This window comes from Saimiri boliviensis, chromosome 2 (assembly GCF_048565385.1).
Source record: "Saimiri boliviensis isolate mSaiBol1 chromosome 2, mSaiBol1.pri, whole genome shotgun sequence".
Taxonomy (NCBI): domain Eukaryota; kingdom Metazoa; phylum Chordata; class Mammalia; order Primates; family Cebidae; genus Saimiri; species Saimiri boliviensis.
The window spans coordinates 57,698,546-57,719,856 of NC_133450.1; the positions used below are offsets into that span (position 1 = coordinate 57,698,546).

The 21,311-nt window shown below is 42.3% G+C and overlaps 2 protein-coding genes across 3 annotated transcripts in view; one reads left to right on the top strand and one right to left on the bottom strand.

Moving 5' to 3' along the window:
- The window catches only part of BAZ1A (bromodomain adjacent to zinc finger domain 1A), a 116,929-nt gene extending 98,319 nt beyond the window's left edge, over nucleotides 1-18,610 (bottom strand). For both annotated transcript variants that reach the window (XM_039469143.2, XM_010334953.3), the window contains exons 1-2: nucleotides 18,498-18,610; nucleotides 4,675-4,953 (exon numbers count right to left, since the gene is read on the bottom strand). In XM_039469143.2, the coding sequence (XP_039325077.1) occupies nucleotides 4,675-4,953; nucleotides 18,498-18,610 (392 nt within the window). The remainder of the gene's footprint in view (nucleotides 1-4,674; nucleotides 4,954-18,497) is intronic.
- Nucleotides 18,611-18,673: 63 nt separating this feature from the next.
- Nucleotides 18,674-20,453, top strand: LOC120363966 (uncharacterized). The gene has a single exon (XM_039469150.2). The coding sequence runs from the start codon at nucleotides 18,905-18,907 to the stop codon at nucleotides 19,286-19,288; it is 384 nt and encodes a 127-aa protein (XP_039325084.2). The 5' UTR covers nucleotides 18,674-18,904; the 3' UTR covers nucleotides 19,289-20,453.
- The last annotated feature ends 858 nt before the right edge of the window (nucleotides 20,454-21,311 follow it).

Consider the following 21,311-nt stretch of genomic DNA (forward strand, 5'->3'; position numbering starts at 1 on the left):
TTTAAGTGCTAACAATACAGTAGTGAACAAAAACTCCTGAGCTCATGGAGCTTACATTCTGGTGAAGGAAACCACCAAAAAACAAAAGAAAGAAAGAAAATATAATAGCACCAATGTGAAGAGAAAACAAAGCATGGAAGAGAAATACAAAGTGTTGGGAAGAGGACTGAACTGTATTCTCAAAAACAGTTAAGATCACTAATTTTATGTTGTGTATTTTTCCACAATTAAAAAAAAACTTTTTTTGAAAATGCTCCTGGGTTGAAACCCTACTGGGTTCAAACAGCTCTCCCTCAGCCTCCTTAATTACAGCCACACGCCACCACACCCGGCTAATTCTTGTATTGTTTTTTTTTGAGACAGAGCTTTGCTCATTATCCAGGCTGGAGTGCAATGGCGCAATCTTGGCTCACCACCACCTCCGCCTTCCTATTCAAGCAATTCTCCTGCCTCAACCTCCCAGTAGCTGGGATTACAGGCATGTGCCACCATGCTCAGCTAATTTTGTATCTTTACTAGAGACGGAGATTCTCCATGTTGGTCTGGCTGGTTGCAAACTCCCAACCTCAGGTGATCCAGTCGCCTCAGCTTCTCAAAGTGCTGGGGTTACAGGCATAAGCCACCCTGCTCAGCCTAATTTTTGTATTTTTAGTAGAGATGGGGTTTCGCCATAATGGCCAGGCTGGCCACTCCTGACCTCAGGTGATCCACCCACCTCAGCCTCTCAAAGTACTGGGATTACAAGCATGAGCCACCACTCCTGGCCACAATTTAAAATGTTTGAATAAAAATGTTTTAAAAGTTGGGGCAAGGGAGGGGAGGCAAAAAATAAATAAATTTAAAAATAAATAAAAGTTGGGCAAGAAAATGCTAAATTTTAGATAGGACAGAAGGCTTCAATGAAAGTGATATAGAGGAAGACATGAAGAAGTAGAAGAACTCACTATGAGGCCGGGCACGGTGGCTCAAGCCTGTAATCCCAGCAGTTTGGGAGGCTGAGGCGGGTGGATCACGAGGTCAAGAGATCGAGACCATCCTGGTCAACATGGTGAAACCGTCTCTACTAAAAATACAAAAAATTAGCTGGGCATGGTGGCACGTGCCTGTAATCCCAGCTACTAAGGAGGCTGAGGCAGGAGAATTGCCTGAAACCAGGAGGCGGAGGTTGTGGTGAGCCGAGATCGTGCCATTGCACTCCAGCCTGGGTAACAAGAGCAAAACTCTGTCTCAAAAAAAAAAAAGAACTCACTATGTTGATATCTGGGGAAAAAAATTCCAGGCAAAGAGAAGAGTAATACAAAGGCCCTGAGGCAGGGATCATGACTGGCATATTTGAGAAGCAGCAAGTATGTCTGGCTTTGTGAGTGTGGGAGCCATTATATCCACAGCACCTAAATCAGTGTCTGGCGTAAAGAAGGAACTCAAATATATAACTATCGTATAGCAGCAAGACTGGCATATATAGGTACATTCCTTTAAAAGGTAAATTATGTTGTAATTTCACACTTCATAGTGCAATGGAGTTGACTTACAAGATCCACACAAAAGGCCAGGTGCAGTGGCTTATATCTATAACTCCAGCACTTTGGGAAGCCAAGGTGGGATTACTGTTTGAGTTCAGGAGTTTGAGAGTAGCCTGAGCAACACAGCCAGACCTCATCTATATTAAAAGATTAAAAAAAAAAAATCACCCAGGTGTGGTGGCGCATGCCTGTAGTCCCAGCCACTCAGGAGGCTGAGGCGGGACGATTGCTTGGGCCTGGGAGATTGAGGCTGCAGTGAACTCTGATTGTATCACTGCACTCCAGTCTGGAGGACAGAGCCAGGCCCAGCAAAAAAAAAAAAAAAAAAAAAAAAAAAAAAATCCACAGAAAAACAAATAACAGCATAACAATCCTAAAAGGGAAAGAGGTTTTCAGTTATTTCTAAATATTTTCCTGATGACTTTTTGCTTTTGGTTGAAAAATTTAATTACTTAGCTTAAAAACTTACTACATTATCCACTGGCATTTTGAGACCCCTTTTCTACTTAACTCTTTCCTGAGCCTCCTTTAAATCATGACTTTCCTGTAATTCATCATCCCCAATTAATCTCCTTTTTCATATGCCACCTCTTAGTATTTTCACTATTCTTACCTTACCTATTACTCCCTTGTCAATAGTGCTCACAGCAAGTTACGAGAAGGCAAACAAAATAGCTTTGTAAAAGATGCCAACCTGAAGGATGTATTAGTAAAATATGCATACGAACTCTAATTTGTGCTGTCTCCAGTCTCTAGAGGAGTTGAGGAGTCTCTGGTATCAAGTTCCACAACCTCCACCCTTCCCAAAAGCCCCAACCCTATGGTACTTATAATCTAAGTGATCATGGGAACAAAGGACCTAAGGATTGGATCTAATAACTATAACCATTCTTAGTTTTTAGATAAAACTAATAAAGTACTGAATTTATGTTCTCGTGTTCTTACAAGCACATTTCAGATTAACCCAATTCTATGTTTAATTATTTAAGTGTATTAGAACAAGAGTTTCATACTTTTTAACAGAATACATTCAGAATGCTGCAGTTAAGTGGGGTAAACTTCAGGCATAATCACCAGTTACAAATGGTCGACATAGGCCAGGCTTGGTAGCTCAGCCTATAATCTCAGGCAGGTGAATCACTGGAGCTCATGAGTTTGAGACCCGCCTGGGCAACATGATGAAACCCATCTCTCCAAAAAAATACAAAAATTAGTTGGACGTGGTAGAACACACCTGTAGTCCTAGCTACTCAGGAGGCTGGGGTGAGAGGATGGTTTGAACCTGGGAGGTGAAGGTTGTGGTGAGCAGAGATGGCACCACTGCACTCTAGCCTCGGTAACAGAGTCAGACCTCATCTATACTAAAAGTTTAAAAAAAAAAAAAAACCAAAAAAAAAAACCACAGAGGCAGACTTCATCCCAAACAACAACGAAAAGAATAGCCAATATATTGAGAAATGAAGCCTTAGGCCATGCGCAGTGACTTACATCTGTAATCGCAGCACTTTGGGAGGCCAAGGCAAGTGGATCGCCTGAGGTTAGGAATTTGAGACCAGCCTGGCCAACATGGTGAAATCCTGTCTCTACTAAAAATACAAAATTTAGCTGAGTGTGGTGGTAGACGCCTGTAATTCCAGCTACTACGGAGGCTAAGGCAGGAGAACCACTTGAACCTGGGAGGCAGAGGCTGCGGTGAGCTGAGAGCACACCATTGCACTCCAGCCTGGGTGACAGAGTGAGACTCTGTCTCAAACAAACAAACAAACAAACAAAAAAGATTCAAGTAGGGTAGCACCTAACAATCAAAATGGATATTAATTTATTAAGATATTAATTCTAAAGTTACATATAAACTTGTAATGATCTTCCAAATAAGATAATAGTAACAACATAATTAAATAATTTTTGGCTTCTAAAGTTTAAAATCCAGAAAAAAAAATAGTATTCAGGTCAATAATGGGAGCAGGGCATCCAAAAAACAGTTAATATCCTAGAGTCAAGAGGCTACAAAAAGTTTTAATGCTTATAAAGGTTAATATAATAAATGTCAGTGACTAGCCAATCACAAAGCTTAAGACTTCAGAAAAACACTGATAAATTTTAATTTACTGCCATAGATTGTATCATTTTCAATTTCCATATATGAAAAATCCACTCTATTCCTGAAGAACTAGGTAAAAGAAAACAGCACTAACACTGCATTTGTATACTATATAATGGAGAAGTGGTCCAGGCGCAGTGGGTCACGCCTGTAATGCCAGCACTTTGGTAGGCTGAGGGTGGCAGATCGCCTAAGGTTGGGAGTTCAAGACCAGCCTGACCAACATGGAGAAACCCCATCTCTACTAAATAAACAAAAATTAGCCGGGCATGGTGGCGAATGCCTGTAATCCCAGCTACTCGGGAGGCTGAGGCAAGAGAATGGTTTGAACCTGGGAGGCAGAGGTTGCAGGGAGCCAAGATCATGCCATTGCACTCCAGCCTGGGCTACAAGAGCGAAACTCTGTCTCAAAAAAAAAAAAAAAAAAAAAAAAGAAGTGTATCATATATACATTATATCTCAATTAAGCAGTGTGAAGAGGTATAAAAGAAAGAGAACTTAGTGGAGTACATAAAACTCAATCCTGGTTTTGTTAAACAAAACACTAAAATCAATCAAGAAATACAGGCATATTTAAACTATTAAGTGACATAATGAGGACACAGGAGATATCATTAGCTAAGGATTTCTACTCTTAAAGATGGAACAACCACATAATGGGACTTTATTATACAGTAAATTAAAGAGAAGGAAGGTGGTATATGTAACAATGGACTAACCTTCAAGATCTTTTAAGTGGAAAGGGATTTAGAGTATATATGTTCTTTTGCATTAAAAAGAGAAGGAATTTGTGTTTGCATGTTTGTTACATAAGACACATGTTATATATACACACACAGACATATGCATGTACATGTTTTTGGTGGCATATGTATAAACTGGCTTTGGAAAGCTATGTAAGAAACAGCTAACGCCAAGGCTATCTGTGGGTTAATAGGATAGCTGGAGCGCACTAAAAGGAAAGATTCCTTAGGTTACCATTTTGTGTGTTTTGAATTTTGAGCAATGTGAATATAAACTTACCAAGAGGAAAAATTAAAAGTACTTTACCTTGCACCATTGTTCCTAATGACTTCCACAGTTTCTTCGACAAAATATCGATCCTTGACATATGCAAAGATATCATCACAAATTTCATGTAAGCGTGAACGATGGGTAAGGTTGGTCAAGTATAAAACTGGAATAATTAGTGGTTCTGGAAAACTCTGAAGATTCTGTCTTGCTTTTTTTTCTGACTCAAGTGCTTCCTGATATGTCAATCCAGGTCTACCCGTCACAGCACAACTCCACACAAGGCTGTTGCACAGAATCGTTCGTTCAAAAAAGTCACTGATTAAAAAACAAAAACAAAAACTCATTACCTACCATTTCACAAAATTTACATTAAAAGCTCACAGCCTTATCAGCTTCTTTTTGTGCCTTTAACGCAAAATTTTATTTAGACTCACAGAATTCAAGGGTTTGGTAACTGATCAACTTCTAAACGTTAATACAAATGTAAGAAAAATATAAACTAAATATTTACGTTTTGCAATTTAAAGGCACATTGGTCAAAACTAGACTTTTGAGTTCCATCAGTTTTGAAACTGGAAGTCAAAGTGAATAAATTCAACTTTTTAAAAAATTTAATCTTTTTGTTCCAAGGCAGTCAGAACTCTGAAGTCAATTCAAACACTTAACTATAAAATTTTTAAAGGCTTTGACATAACTGTGAAAAACTGAAAGATTTAAGCATTTAACAATAAGAGAAAAGTGAAATAAATTAGCACTTTGTATAATGAAAAAGCAGTCATTAAAAGGTATAATTATAAATTCTTAATGAACATTTCTATTACTGTTAATGGAAAAAAATACCTATTTCCAGTTTGATTGCTCCTGTATTTTCTTGAAACTATATGATGATCTCATTTGTGTTTTAAAAAAAGAAAAAGAAAAAGAGGAAAAGAGAAAAAGGAAAGAAAATAACAGGTACCTATAGAAGCACAGATTTCTGGAATGTCATACAAAAATCAAGGTAAAAGGGATTAGGGATAAGACTGGGGAACCATTCTATTCAGTGCTCTTCTATTCTGCTGGAATTCCTTAATAATAGCATTTACTGATTTTCAAAACTTCTATCCATTTTCTTTTAAAATGTAAGAGATCTATATCATAGAAAGATTTCTAAGGCATAACGGGTAGGAAAAACACAAATCAATGAATATACAATCCCATATACATTAATTATAATAATCACAGAAATGTATGTATTTATATACATACTATAAAATATATATTCCCTATAGAGAAAAGAGAAACTGGGAAAGAGGGAAAAGAAAAACTTTTTTTGTGATTCTAAATACTTCTATATTGATTTCTTTTTTTTTTTTTTTGAAAGAGTCTCACTCTGTTGTCCAGACTTCAGGGCAATGGTACAATCACCTAGGATCAATAATTCTGTCTTGCCTCAGCCTCCTGAATAGGTGGGACTACAGGTACGCATCAGGACACTCATCTAATCTTTTTGAGGGGTTAAAAATGGGATCATGCTATGTTGCCCAGGGTGGTCTCAACCTCCTGGGCTCAAGCTATCCTCCTACTTCAGCCTCCCAAAGTGTTGAGATTACAGGAATGAGGCACCATGCCCAGCCTATTTCAATTTTTATTTTTATTTATGTATTTACTTTTTCAACAGAGAGTCTTACTCTGTTGTTCAGGCTGGAGTGCAGTGGCACGATCTTAGATCACTCAACTTTTGTCTCCCTGGTTCCAGCAATTTTTGTGCCTGAGCCTCCCAAGTAGCTGGGACTACAGGTGCATACCACTATGCTCAGCGAATTTTTGCATTTTTAACAGGGATGGAGTTTCACCATGTTGGCCAGGCTGGTCTCAAACTCCTGGCCTCAAAAAATCACCACATCAGCCTCCCAAAGTGCTGGGATTAGAGGCATAAACCAGCCACCACATCTGGCCCTGTTTAAATTTTTATAATGAGCATTATTCATATATCATTTTGCAATAAAATATTTTTAAGATGTAAAAAGTTAGCTTGCTATGGTGGCATGAGCCTGTAATTCCAGCTACTCCAGAGGCCAAGGTGGGAGAATAGCTTGAGTTCAGGAGTTCAAGGCTGCAGTGAGCCATAATCATGCAACTGCACTCCAGTCTGTGCAAGAGTAAGACTGTCTGTAAAAAAAAAAAAAAAAAAATTGAGGAGTTTCACTCTTGTTGCCCAGGCTGGAGTGCAATGGTGCAACCTGAACTCACTGCAACCTCTGTCTCCCAGGTTCAAGCAATTCTCCTGCCTCAGCCTCCAGAGTAGCTGGGATTACAGGCATGTGCAACCACACCCAGCTAATTTTTTGTACTTTTAGTAGAGACAGGGTTTCTCTATGCTGATCAGGCTGGTCTCGAGCTCCTAACCTCAGGTGATCTGCCTGCCTCGGCCTCCCAAAGTGCTGGGATTACAGGCGTGAGCCACCGTGTCCAGCCAAAAAAAATATATATATATATATACATATATAAGTATATATATATATATATATACATATATAAGTATATATATATATATGTGTGTGTATATATATATTGTATATGGTTACACACACACACATACACACACACACATATATATATATATGTGTGTGTGTATATGGTTACACATATGCAAAAGGGTTAATAATGGCTGCCACTAAGTGGTAAGATACAGGTAAAATTTTTTCCTCCTTTATACTTTGGTCTACTTTTCAATTATTATATGTAACCATGATTCATTGTTCTTCAATTTTTTTCTTCTTCCTGAAATATTCACTCCTCCCATCATTCTAAAAGCACTTAAATTGCTATATGGCCTATTTCCTGGTTAGCACATCTATCCGTGTAGGTTTTCTCTGTTATTAGTTTCATCTCCAAAAATCTGGGACAATTCCATTTAGATTGTGCCTTTTGTACCTGTCTATAGAACAACTTTAAAAAAAGGTATCTATGGAAATAAAGCAAGAGACATTAATCATACCTTAACATAAATGAGATCTACAGAAATAACATACACATGCCAAGTTATATGGCTCTTAATTAGGTACGAAGATCCTTTTGAAGTGTGGTTTAGTACAGGAAATAATGGGTGTACATTATCAAAAATACAAAGTAAAAGGCAGTTATCCTTATAAGACAGAAGGCAGATATCCTAAGAATTTGGAGAAAGGGAAGGGAAGAACTCAGAGGGCAAAAAAAGGTTTTAAAAAATACTAGAACTTTTTTGGGGGGAAGTGATGTTAACAGGTAGGTCTTAGCTGGACAGGATGGCTCATGCCTATAATCCCAGCACTTCAGCAGGCTGAGGAAGGAGGATCACCTGAAGCCAGGAGTTTGAGACGAGACTGGGCAACAAAATGATATCCTGTCTCCATCAAAAACTGAAGAAAAAACTTAGGTGGTGTACATCTATAGTCCTTGCTACTCAGGAGGCTGAGGAGGGAAGAACACCTGAACCCAGGAATTCAAGGCTGCAGTGAGCTATGATTATACCACTGCACTCTAACCTGAGTGACAGAGCACAACGCTGCTTTTTTTCTTTAAAAAAGTTCTAGGTTGGGCACGGTGGCTCACATCTGTAATCCCATCATTTTGAAAGGCTGAGGCAGGGGAAATGCTTAAGTCCAGAAGCTCAAGACCAGCCTGGGTGACATGGCAAAACCCAGTCTCTACTAAAAATATAAAAAGTAGCCAGGTCTACATGATGGCACATGCCTGTAGTCCTAGATACTCAGGAGGCTGAGGCAGGAGGCAGAGATTGCAGTGAGCAGATTGCACCATTGCACTCTAGCCTGGGTGACAGAGTAAGACCCTGTCTCAAAAAAAAAAAAAAGAAAAAGAAAAAGAACGTTCTAACTTTATATGTTAAACAAACATCTGTAAGATTCAGCTTCTCAAGCCAATACACAGCTAACACATAATGTACATCAGGTATACTTTTTTCCTCTTTTAAAAATTGATATATAATAGTTGTACATATTGATACCTGTATCCAATGTGTAATGATCAAATCAGAGTAACTGGTGTATCTATCACATGAAGCATACTTAGTATTTAGTACTAAAACATTACTTAGTACTGCTCAAGAAAATTATACTTCAAATCTAAATATCTTATACATTAGTCTGTAAACCAGTGCTAGTAGAAATAGAATGGTCAGTCACATGTATAATTTAAACTTTCTAATGGTCACATTTAAAAATTTAAAAATAAAAATAACCCAGTATATCACAAAATAATTTCATTTCAGTATGTAATCAACATTTTAAAAATTGAGATACTTTACTTACATTCTTCTTAAAAAAAAAAAACAACATTCACCGGGCTCAGTGGCTCACACCAGCATTCTGGAAGGCCAAGGTGGGTGGATAATGAGGTCAGTAAATTGAGACCATCCTGGCTAACACAGTGAAATCCCATCTCTACTAAAAATACAAAAAATTAGCTGGGCATGTTGGCATGCCTCTATGGTCCCAGCTGCTCACGAGGCTGAGGCAGGAGAATTGTTTGAACCCAGGAAGCAAAGGTTGCAGTGAGCTGAGATCGTGCCACTGCACTCCAGCCTGGGCAATAGAGTGAGACTCTGTCTCAAAAAAAAAAAAAAAAAAAAATCCAATGTGTATTTTGTGTTTACTATCTTAATTCGGACTAATTACATTTCAAGTGCTTAATAACCCATCTGGCCAAGTAATGGCTCCTGTTCTGGACAGCACAGCTCTAGCCACAGCAGCTAAGTGCCTGGGGTACTGAGAAGAACATGCATGGGATATTTCATGCCACAGCAGGGGAACAACTAAGTGCAAAGTGAGTTGCAAACAAACACTAGATCTAACACTGCCTAAAAATACCAAGGAGAGCAATGGCACAAGTGCCACAACCAGTGATGTTCCAGTGATGTTTAGCTGCCCTTTTATACCCAAAGGTTCCCACTATCTCTTACAAAATGTTTGTGCCATTTGTTTACTTTGTGTCTGTTTACAAAGTTATTGTTACATTATAGCTTTACTCTGCACAAAGATCTACCCTAAGGAGCAGGACACACTCTACCACAGCGGCAATTTTAATGCAAGGGAGAAAAGTCCAAGGGTCATCTCTCCCCTACTCATAACCCCACAGCACCATGTCTAATATCATACACCTTCACTTTCTCCCACTTCAGTAATTCTGCTCACACTTGACCCATTTATCATAGACATTTAAATGTGCAGAGTTTGTTAATACTGAACTCTAGGGGGTTGGTTACAATGCTTCTTCAATTTCTACATTGTAAGACTACAACTAATGAAACTTACAAGAAGCACATTTTACTACTGTGAGCAAAAATAACATCCAAAACATTTTTATATGAATGTAAATTTAGGCTAATACAGGTTATTAATGTCAAGATTTATGACTGCACTCCTTCAATCATCCTCTTCACTAAAAGTGGGCATTCTACTGGCCCAGAGACCAAATCCTGCCCTCCACCCATTTTTGTAGTTTTTTGGGAACGCGACTATACTCATATTTTTAGGTGTTGTCAGTAACTGCTTTCCCCCTACCTCTGCACAGCTAGATAGGAAAAAGAGGCCCTATGGCCAAGCAAAGCCAAAAATACTGATTATCTGGCCCTTTACGGGAAAAATTTGACGACCCTTCCTCTTTACCAACATTTCATAAGGAAAAATTGCTGAGTTACAAGGTACTTTTTAACAACACACTTGTAATATAAAGTCAACCAACACTCTGGTGAACAAACTGAGGAACAAAGTGCAACATACTATTAATTCGTTGGGTATTGAGAAAACTAAAAACCTAGTGAAAGAGGGCCGGGCGCGGTGGCTAAAGCCTGTAATCCCAGCACTTTGGGAGGCCGAGGCGGGTGGTTCATGAGGTCAAGAGATCGAGACCATCCTGGTCAACATGGTGAAACCCCGTCTCTACTAAAAATACTAAAAATTAGCTGGGCATGGTGGTGCGTGCCTGTAATCCCAGCTATTCAGGAAGCTGAGGCAGAAGAATTGTCTGAACGCAGGAGGCGGAGGTTGCGGTGAGCCGAGATCGTGCCATTGCACTCCAGCCTGGGTAACAAGAGTGAAACTCTGTCTCAAAAAAAAAAAAAAGAGAGATCGAGACCATCCTGGTCAACATGGTGAAACCCCGTCTCTACTAAAAAATACAAAAAATTAGCTGGGCATGGTGGCGTGTGCCTGTAATCCCAGCTACTCAGGAGGCTGAGGCAGGAGAATTGCCTGAACCCAGGAGGCGGAGGTTGCGGTGAGCCGAGATCGCGCCATTGCACTCCAGCCTGGGTAACAAGAGCGAAACTCGGTCTCAAAAAAAAAAAAAAAAAAAAAAAAAATTAGCTGGGCATGGTGGCGTGTGCCTGTAATCCCAGCTACTCAGGAGGCTGAGGCAGGAGAATTGCCTGAACCCAGGAGGCGGAGGTTGCGGTGAGCCGATATCGTGCCATTGCACTCCAGCCTGGGTAACAAGAGCGAAACTCCGTCTTAAAAAAAAAAAAAAAAAAAAACCTAGTGAAACATTAAATTGTCACATAAAAATCAGAAACTGAGTACAATTCAGATAAAATACAAAGTGTACTCTACTTAAGGGCCAAAAAACACACATTCTCTCTCTCTTTATATATATATATATATATCTATATATAGAGAGCGAGTGAGAAAGAGTATACATATCTATACAGACAAAGTGTGTTTTTTGGCCCTTGTATATATATACATATATATGTATATGTATACATTATATATATAGATATACATATAGAGCTATATATAGAGCATATACATATACATATAAATATGAAAGAGAAATATACACACACACACACACACACACACACACACACACACATATATGAAGGAGAGAGAAAAATGTCTGAATCCCAGCTTTACTTTAAGAATGCAACTTTAGCCGGGCGCAGTGGCTCACGTCTGTAATCCCAGCACTTTGGGAGGCTGAGGTGGGCGGATCGATCACCTGAGGTCAGGAGTTCGAGACCAGCCTGACCAATATGGTGAAACCCCATGTTTAAAAAAAAAAAAAAAAAGCAACTTTGAGGCCGGGGGTGGTAGCTCACACCTGTAATCCAAGCACTTTGGAAGCCAAGGCGGGCGGATCACCTGAGGTTGGCAGTTCAAGACCAGCCTGACCAACACGGTGAAACCCCATCTTTTTTTTAAAAAAAAAAAAAAGAAAAAGAAAAAGAATGTAACTTTGGGTAAGTTACACAACCTCTCTAAATTTGGTTCCTCTATGAATGTCAATGTGAAAATCAAATAAGAGAATTCTTTACCGGGCGCGGTGGCTCAAGCCTGTAATCCCAGCACTTTGGGAGGCCGAGGCGGGTGGATCACGAGGTCAAGAGATCGAGACCATCCTGGTCCCCCATCTCTACCAAAAATACGAAAAACTAGCTGGGCATAGTGGCGCGTGCCTGTAATCCCAGCTACTCAGGAGGCTGAGGCAGGAGAATTGCCTGAACCCAGGAGGCGGAGGTTGCGGTGAGCCGAGATCGCGCCATTGCACTCCAGCCTGGGCAACAAGAGCGAAACTCTGTCTCAAAAAAAAAAAAAAAAAAAGAATTCTTAGCAAATAAATGCCCCTAAAATGTAAGAGTACTCAATAAAAGAGTATCAATTCTTATTATACAGGTACCACATGTGCAGATTAATTCTAGAATAACCAGTATGGTAGAGAAACAATGTCAGAGAAACATGTTTTCCTGAGAGAAAGTTAGACACTGGGAATGGGAGCAGAAAGAGACAGAACTATCTCAAACATCTAAAGATATTTCTTCTTGTCAGCTCCTGAGGGCAAGTGTAGGAAACAACAAATTCTACTGGCCAGGCTCAGTGGCTCACACCTGTAATCCCAGCACTTTGGGAGGCCAATGCGGGTGGATCATGAGGTCAGGAGTTTGAGAACATCCTGGACAACATGGAGAAACCCTGTCTCTACTAATATAAAAATTAGCTGGTGTGGTGGCATGTGCCTGTAATCCCAGCTACTCGGGAGGCTGAGGCAGGAGAATCGCTTCAGCCAGGGAGTCTGAAGAAAGGAAGCATTTAAAACACAGTAGTCTGCTACGCAGATAAAAGATAAAACTCAAAAAGAAAAGCATTTAGGAATTTCTGCTATACCATCCAGGAAAAAAAAGGACTCACGGATCCAAGTATCAGGACTATGTGGCAGGCTTATTCCTTAAAGGGAAGCTAAATATCTCATTTAAAGACACTAACTGGCCAGGCGTGGTGGCTCACACCTGCAATCCCAGCATTTTGGGAGGCTAAGGCAGGTGGATCACCTGAGGTTGGAAGTTTGAGACCAGCTTAACCAACATGGAGAAATCCCATTTTAAAAATAAATAAATGAATAAATAAGACACTAGCTATGAAAATTATCCAACTTTCTTTGAAAACCCCATGCTCACCAAATAGCCTTTGATTATAACTAGATTTCACATGTAACTGACCATTAGTGTAGAAACTGGTCAGGATGAAAAACATTCTTCCCCACTACAAATTGATGATGTTCTGGTGTGTCCATTTAATATCCAGAGCTTAATCACTTGGGGTATAGTAAAAAACCAAATGTCTAAGCAGACAGTACTTAGTGGTATCTACACAAAGATCTAGGCAGCCAGTTTGAATTCCTGGCAATGCCCTTATTTTCTTAGTGCATACTTCAACAAATATTAGGAAGAATTTTCCATAATGAGCACTGTGTGACAGTAAACAGTAAAAAGAGCATAAATTCTAGAATCATGATATTAGATTCTAACAATTAACAGTTACTAAATAATTTTAGACACTGTAGTCTTGGATTTACCCCCCACCCCAACTTCAGTTTCCTCATCTGTAAAAAGAGAGGCTGCTGAAAGGATTGACTTACTAACAAGGAAGAGCATTTGAACAATGAAAACAGGATGCTTTAAAATCTAGTCAAACCTCTTTCAATGAAAAGCCAGGGTGAAACATAATTTGGACCACCTGTTAGTAATGTTGTGAAACAGAGTCATACATTCTGTATGGAAGTCTGGACTCATTCAAAGATGGGAAATATATCCCAATTCCAAGTGCCTACATGGCAAAAAAAAATGTTATTTTATTGATCAGATGAAATCACTAGGTAATACAACAAATCATTTTCCTATCCCTCAAGTCTAGAATTTCTTGTATTCAGACCTGACTGTTCCATTTTTTAACAATCTGCAGCCAAAAATAAACAAAATTGTTGTCAGCTAGCCGTAATTGCAGAACACTTTTATTTTTGTAGAAACAAGGGTCTTACTGTTTTGACCTGGCTGATCTCAAACTCCTGGCCTCAAGTGATCTTCCCATCTTGGCCTTCCAAAATGCTCGGATTATAGGAATGAGCTACCATACCCAGCCAGAATAAATCATATTTAAGAGGCTAAATTATGCACCTTAGCTTACGCATTTGCCTATAGCTGATGTGCTATTGAGTCTTCTTTACCTATGAAAGCAGGTCAAACAAGAGTTAGCAATTAGTTAAGAAGAATGTAGGAAGAGGTTTGTGCTCTATAATCACTGAGGATGCATACTGTTCATTGTCGCTGTTTCAAAGAGTTCAGGTTCTTGCAGAAGGCAAAATGTGAGGAAACAAACAGGCCAGGTGCAGTGGCTCATGCCTGTAATCCCAGTACATTAGGAGGCCGAGGCCGGTGTATCACAAGGTCAGGAGATTGAGACCATCCTGGCTAACATGATGAAAGTTTGTCTCTATTAAAAATACAAAAATTATCTGAGGCTGAGGCAAAGAACTGCTTGAACCTGGGAGGTGGAGATTGCAGTGAGCCAAGATCGTGCCACTGCACTCCAGCCTGAGTGACAGTGCAAGACTCCATCTCAGAAAGAAAAAAAAGGTGAGGCAACAAATACACTGCATGACAAGGCAATAACATGGGATGCTACACTAGATAAAATGGAGGGAGTGGCCATTGCTGCTTAGAAAGACAAAAAGGAAGCAGGCTATTACATCAAGTAAGATAGAGACAGAAAACTATTTAGCAATTGAAAGGTCACTGGTGGCCAGGTGCAGTGGCTCACACCTGTAATCCCGGCACTTTGGGAAGCAGAGGCAGGTGGATCACCTTTGGTCAGGAGTTTGAGACCAGCCTGCCCAACATGGTGAAACCCTGTCTCTACCAAAAATATAAAAAATTAGCTGGGCATGGTGGTGGACGCCTGTAATACCAGCTACTCAGGAGGCTGAGGCAGGAGAACTGCTACTGCTTGAACCCAGAAGGCAGAAGTTGCAGTGAGCCAAGATCGCACCACTGCATTCCAGCCGGGCCAACAAGAGCGAAACTCCATCTCAAAAAAAAAAAAAAAAAAAAAAGTCACTGGCAACCTCTACTAACAACGATTACAGGCAAGTTTGTATCGTGTTGGGAAGTGAGTAAGGCTAGAAGTTGTAGAAAACCTTTTTTAGACTGATTGGAGAAACATATTCAAGAAATAAAAAATGCAAGCAAATAAGTGAGCATAGTGGTCTTCAGAGAAATACAGAAGAAAAATATTCAAAATAATACACTAAAAGGCTAGTCTTCAAACAAATTCACATAAACCAGTTGATGATTTAACAAGTGAAAACAGGTGCTTTTGTTGTTGTTGTTTGTTTTGGGGTGGCTATCCCATATGCAGTGTAACAATGGCCTGCAGAGGTTTCCTTCCTAGTTTCTCCAGAGTTGTTCCAAAGGTCAGATTACCATACTACAGATCACCATATACCATGTACCAGGAATGTATTTTTTGAAAGATCTCTTTGTAATCATTTATGAGAAACAAAGTAATTCAAAATTTAACATAATGGCAGTCTTCTTCCAATTTTGTCAAAATTCTTTTTGTTCAGTCATAGAAACCTAAGAACATCAACAATACTGCTTAATTCAGGGTAAATGATCAAACACCTTCGCTTCCAAACCAATAATCTCCCTGGGACTGCTTGTAATTTCCAAAAGCCTTTCCACTTCAGCACACGGGAAAAAACAAAAATTGAAAATAAAAATCTAGTTATTTAAAATGTTTAAATGCCCTGTGAATACAAAAGATACAGTTCCTTAATTTTTTTTTTTTTTTTTTTTAAGACAATGTCTTGCTCTGTGGCCCAGGTTGGAGTGCAGTGGCGCGATCTTGGCTCACTGCAAGCTCTGCCTGCCTCCTGGGTTCAAGCAATTCTCCTGCCTCAGACTCCCCAGTAGCTGGGATTACAGGCGTGTGCCACCACGCCTGGCTGATTTTTTTATATTTTTAGTAGAGATGGGGTTTCACCATGTTAGCCAGAATGGTCTCAGTCTCCTGACCTCGTGATCCACCTGACTTGGCCTCCCAAAGAGCTGGGACTACAGGCGTGCACCACTGTGCCTGGCATCAGTTCCTTAATGGAAGATACAGATGGGGGTGGGGGGGTTCACACCTGTAACCCTAGCACTTTAGGAGGCTGAGGCAGGCAGATCACTTGAACTCAGGAATTCAAGACCAGCCTGGGCAACACCGCGAAACCTCATCTCTACAAAAATACAAAAATTAGAGTGGTGCATGCACCTGCAATCCTAGCTATTCATGAGGCTAAGGTGGTAAGATGGGGGTGGAGGAGATTGTTAGAGCCCAGGAGGCTGAGGCTGCAGTGAGCCAAGACTGCGCCACTGCACTCCAGCCTGAGCGACAGAACGAGACCCTGTCTCAAAATCAGCAAATAAAAATAGTGGAAAATAGATAGTTCTAGAATGCGAAAAATCTTCTGTATTTCCTTCAGATTTCTCCATGGTTAGAGTAATTCAGCTCAAGAACCAAAGTGCATTAAGAGGATTTAATTCACAAAGGATAACAACCATATTCATCCTATCCTCTAAAGTGAGAAAAGCCTCTTAAAAGACTGCTACAATTTGAAATTTAAGCTTATTTACTACTTTATTGGTATTCTTAGTTTTTTTGTTTGTTTGTTTTTGTTTTGAGATGGAGTTTCGCTCGTTACCCAGGCTGGAGTGCAATGGCACGATCTCGGCTCACTGCAACCTCCGCCTCCTGGGTTCAAGCAATTCTCCTGCCTCAGCCTCCTGAGTAGCTGGGATTACAGGCACGTGCCACCATGCCCAGCTAATTTTTTGTATTTTTAGTAGAGACGGGGTTTCACCGTGTTGACCAGGATGGTCTCGATCTCCTGACCTCGTGATCCACCCGCCTCAGCCTCCCAAAGTGCTGGGATTACAGGCTTGAGCCACCGCGCCCGGCAATACTTAGTTTTTTAAAAGATCATAATTATTAGCAAGGACTGTAGCTTTAAAATCCTTTAAAAAAAAAAATTCCTTGTCCAATTACCTAATCCAAGTTCACTTAACTAGTTTTTGAGTAACAAAACAAGTCTCCACAGGAGGAAAATGAGACGTGCACTCCTACTTAAAAGTACTGCCTGATAACAAGTACTCTATCTTCTCCTCTAGATATAAAATGTTTAATGGGTAACTTCCTGTGGAGCTGAAGAAAAAGGTTTACTTAAAATAAATGCTCAAAGGAACTTTTCTAACCTCACTATTCATTTCTTAGGTGTTGTTTGCCCAAAACCCTCCCTCAGTCAAGCTCCCACTCAGAAAAGGTGCCTCCCTACACTCGACTTTATTTGGCTGCATTACACTTGGTTTCCAAGCCACAAAGGGATTCCTTTTGAGTGGAGGGGATAAAGCATAAGAAAAAGAGAGGATCACACTGAGTGATTAATCAATTCAGGTTCTCACTAAGAGATCCTGTTTAAACACAAGTCGCTAAAACACACCCCCTTGCTTCGTGTCACAGGACAAGATCTCTTGGTATAAATCAGGCGACTGGGTGAAAATGTAGGCGCTGAAACTACAACAGCAGCAGCTCCGCGTTCTTATCAAAACAATAGCGAGTGGCACATGTCAGGCAGCCCACATGCGCAGGGGGATAAAGAGGCGACTGGCTGAGTCTGAAGTTGAACTTGCCTTAACCACCCCCCCCAACACCCACCGCCGCGCTCTAGGCTACGCGAAAGTGAAAACGAGGGGCGCCCAAGGCCCTGCTTCTTCCCCCTTCCTCTTCCCCTCGCCCAGCCGCGACTTCTTCCTCACTGGTCTCCCGGGGGCGGAGACGCTGAGATCCCCGGAGACGAGAGTTAGTCACCAAGAAGAGGCGGTGACAGAGAGCGCGGCTCGCGTCGTACTCCAAGGCCTAGCAGCGCAGGACCCGAGACCCCGGCGGAGTCTCTCGCGCCCAGTGCCCTCCGCCCCGGGCCCGCAGGGACGCCCCCTCCTTCCCGTCTAAAGCGAGTCTTAACTCCGCTCCTGTCTCCCCTGCCCGGGGCAGCTCCAACGTCAGACCTCACTCCCAACGGAGAACACGAAGCCCAGCCCAGCGGCTTCCTGCCCACCGCCGCAGGAATTCCCTTCCCCAGCCCAGGGACCGCGGCCCCGCGTCGCTGACCCTAGCGGGGATCCCCTCGGCCGCCGGGCGGGGATCCCGGAACTGGCCCCGGAGTGCGCGTGTGGCCACGGCGGGGAGGGGCGAGGCGGGGAGTTTCCACCGCCCCGCGGCAGAGAGGGCGGGAGGGCGTCAGCAGCGGCCAGGAGGGGTCCCCGAGGCCGCCCCGGGACCCCAGGCTCCGCCGCCCGGACCGAGCCGCACTCCGCACACGCGCCGCCGCCAGTTGGCCCCGCGCGTTCTCCAGGTGGAGACTAGCAGGCAGAGAACCGCGGTCCCAGGGCCACCCGTCACCTTCCAGTCGCCCCGCCAGAAGCCCCGAACGAGGAAAAGGAGAGACAAAAGGGCGCTGGGAGGGAGTCCCCTCACCCCTCGCAGCCCCGCGCCCGGCCCGGCTCTTACTCGTAGTGGCGGAAAATCTCGTTGGTGACTTTACAGTAGAAAACTTCCTCGTCGGGCCGCAGGTCTGCGGGCGGCTTCTGTCTCACAAACGGCTTTCGGTGTAGCAGCGGCATCTCCCGTCCGCCCGCGGGCTCGCTCGGACCCTCCGCCGCCGGCGCCGGCCCCGCTTCCCTATCAGAACTGGAGGGAAAGGAAAGCCTCGGTAAGGTGGGGAGCGCTCGGCGGCAGCGTGGGCCGGTCCGCGCGCGGGGAAAGAAGCTCGGCTGCCTTTTGTGTGACTGACGCGCCGCGGCCGCTACCGGAGCCGAGTTCGTTCCCGCCGCCGTCCGGGCTCCCAGCGAGCGGAGCCGCCGCCGCCCCTGCCCTCCGAGCGCGCCCTACCTCCCCTCGCCCGGCCGCGGCTCACAATGGGGCAGGGCGCCCCGCCGCGGGGGGCAGTGCGGGAGCGGCGGCGGCCCCCTCCCCCAGGGCCGGCTGTCCGCCCGCCGCCGCCGCCGCCGCCGCCGCCAGGCTCACAACGTGCTCGGCGCGCAGCCGGCCGGCCCAACGCCGCCAGGGCGCTCGCCGCGGGCGGACCCCGGCGCTGCTACGCTTTGTTCCCGGCTCGCCTCCACTACCCCGCCGGCGCCGGCCGGCTCCCGAGCTACCCTCACCTGCGAACACGCCGACGGCCACTTGTCCACCTTCGCCACTACAAAGGCACCGAGGGGAGACCCTGTCCTCCCGGGGGACCGCCTCTGGCCGGCCCCGCCGCGCCCCGGGCCGCCGCTTCTCCCGCTGCCACTGCCTGACTCCGCGCGGGGAATCGCGTCCCACCGCCACTTCCCCGCCTCTCGGAGCTCCTGGGAAGTTTCTGATCTACTTTCGGCTCTGAAGGAGGAAGAGCTATTGGGAGGAGCTTTTCACTCCTCGCTTCTACCTTTTTTTTTATTGGCTACTCGATGACTTTTACAGCCTGTCACTGATACAGGAAGAGACAGAGGAGAGCCTGGGAGAGCTACATTATTAATTAATGGAGCAACCCCTCGTGAAGATTCAGAAGCATCCTCCATGTTTGAGATTATCAGCCAAAAGATCTAGGGAGAGCGCTGGGGGTTCATAAACACATGGATAACAAAGTAAAGCCTTCAAGTCTGGTAATGACGTTTGACTACACGATAGGAAAAGGGATTCCAATTACGATTTAACTTGTATTTTAAAGATGTGAAAATAAATTAATAAGAAATAAAATTTTTTGCTATGTTTCTTCTTCCAAATTAGAATCCATATCTTCAAAAATATTTTGCATGTGTAAACATCCAGATTGAACAGAAGATACCTTCACATCAGTTCTGTTTAATACTTACGGCACTTCAGAGATTTAGGGAGCAGAGGAAAAGATTTTTTTTTTAAAGTATGTGTTACAAAGTGTCATCATGCCTGTAGGACCCCAACATTCTTGAAACTAACGCACCTTTAAAAAGTAATATTTACACTGCTAATTAGTAATGCGAATCTATTACTCTCTAGATTTACTTGAGAAAATTCTCCTAAAGCAACTTTCCCATATCAGTAATTTTTATTCATGAAAACAATTATAATGTACATAATACACGTGACCTTTGAATTCAATGTAATTTAAGAAACTAGAACCCAAATTTTCACTAGCTGTTTTAAAGCCTTTTTTGATATAGTCCTTAACATTTGCTTATTTGCAAATTAGTATGTAAGAATGAGTCTAAAAGTAAGTTTGAAGAATAGTCATTAGACACGTTATTTCTTATTATTACCAATACTGCGAAATGATAATTACACAAAAAAATGTGGGATCAGTTTTATAACTTCTAATTTAAGTACCTTTGTACTTTGGAGCAGAAATGTAAGAAATCTAAATCAAGAGTTACTATTTTTGATCTTTCAGGCTGTTCTTAACTGTTCATACAGCTAGTGAAATAAACCTTTGTGAAAGGCACTGTTCTTTGGGTGTTTTAAAATTCACTAATACTATAAATGTACCTTAACTGTACAAGTATTGAAGTCACAGAAGTTTGAAAATGCTCTCAGTAGTAAGTATACACTTTAGTCTGGATAAACTCTTTAAGAGTTTACAGATTTGGTGATTTTTTCTTTTTCTTTTTTTTTTTATTTTTATTTTTTTGAGACAGAGTCTCACTTTGTTGCCCAGGCTGGAGTGCAGTGGCGCGATCTCTGCTCACTGCAACCGCCGCCTCCCGGGTTCAAGCGATTCTCCTGCCTTAGCCTCCCAAGTAGCTGAGATTACAGGCGCCAAGCACCACACCCGGCTATTTTTTTGGTATTTTTAGCGGACACAGGGGTCTCACCATGTTGGTCAAGCTGGTCTCAAACTCCTGATCTCAGGTGGTCTGTCCACCTCGGCCTCCCAACGTGTTGGGCTTACAGGCGTGAGCCACCGCACCTGGCCAAGCTTTGGTGTTTTAACCCTGTCTCCAACTAGTATACTGAATGATAAGTTAGAACTCCCTGCTTTGAAAGTATTTATTGATTTACCAGGTGAAAAATTTAGAGCCCACAAAGGTAAACTCAAAAGGGGGACTGGGAGAATGGATAATTTTCAACCTATCATTGAAGCATCACCCTCACAACTCAAAATCCCAACTTAACAGTTAAACACAGATGAAATTCTCTCTGAATACTTCAATATTTATATTAGATCTTACTGTTTGATAAGTCATTTATTTTGTTAAAATCATGATCAAAAGTCGTTATTTTATTATTAAATACAAATGATTAAGTTGGATTTTTTCTTATACTAACTTAAAATTTTATTCTTTTTCATCAAAAGCTATCATACTT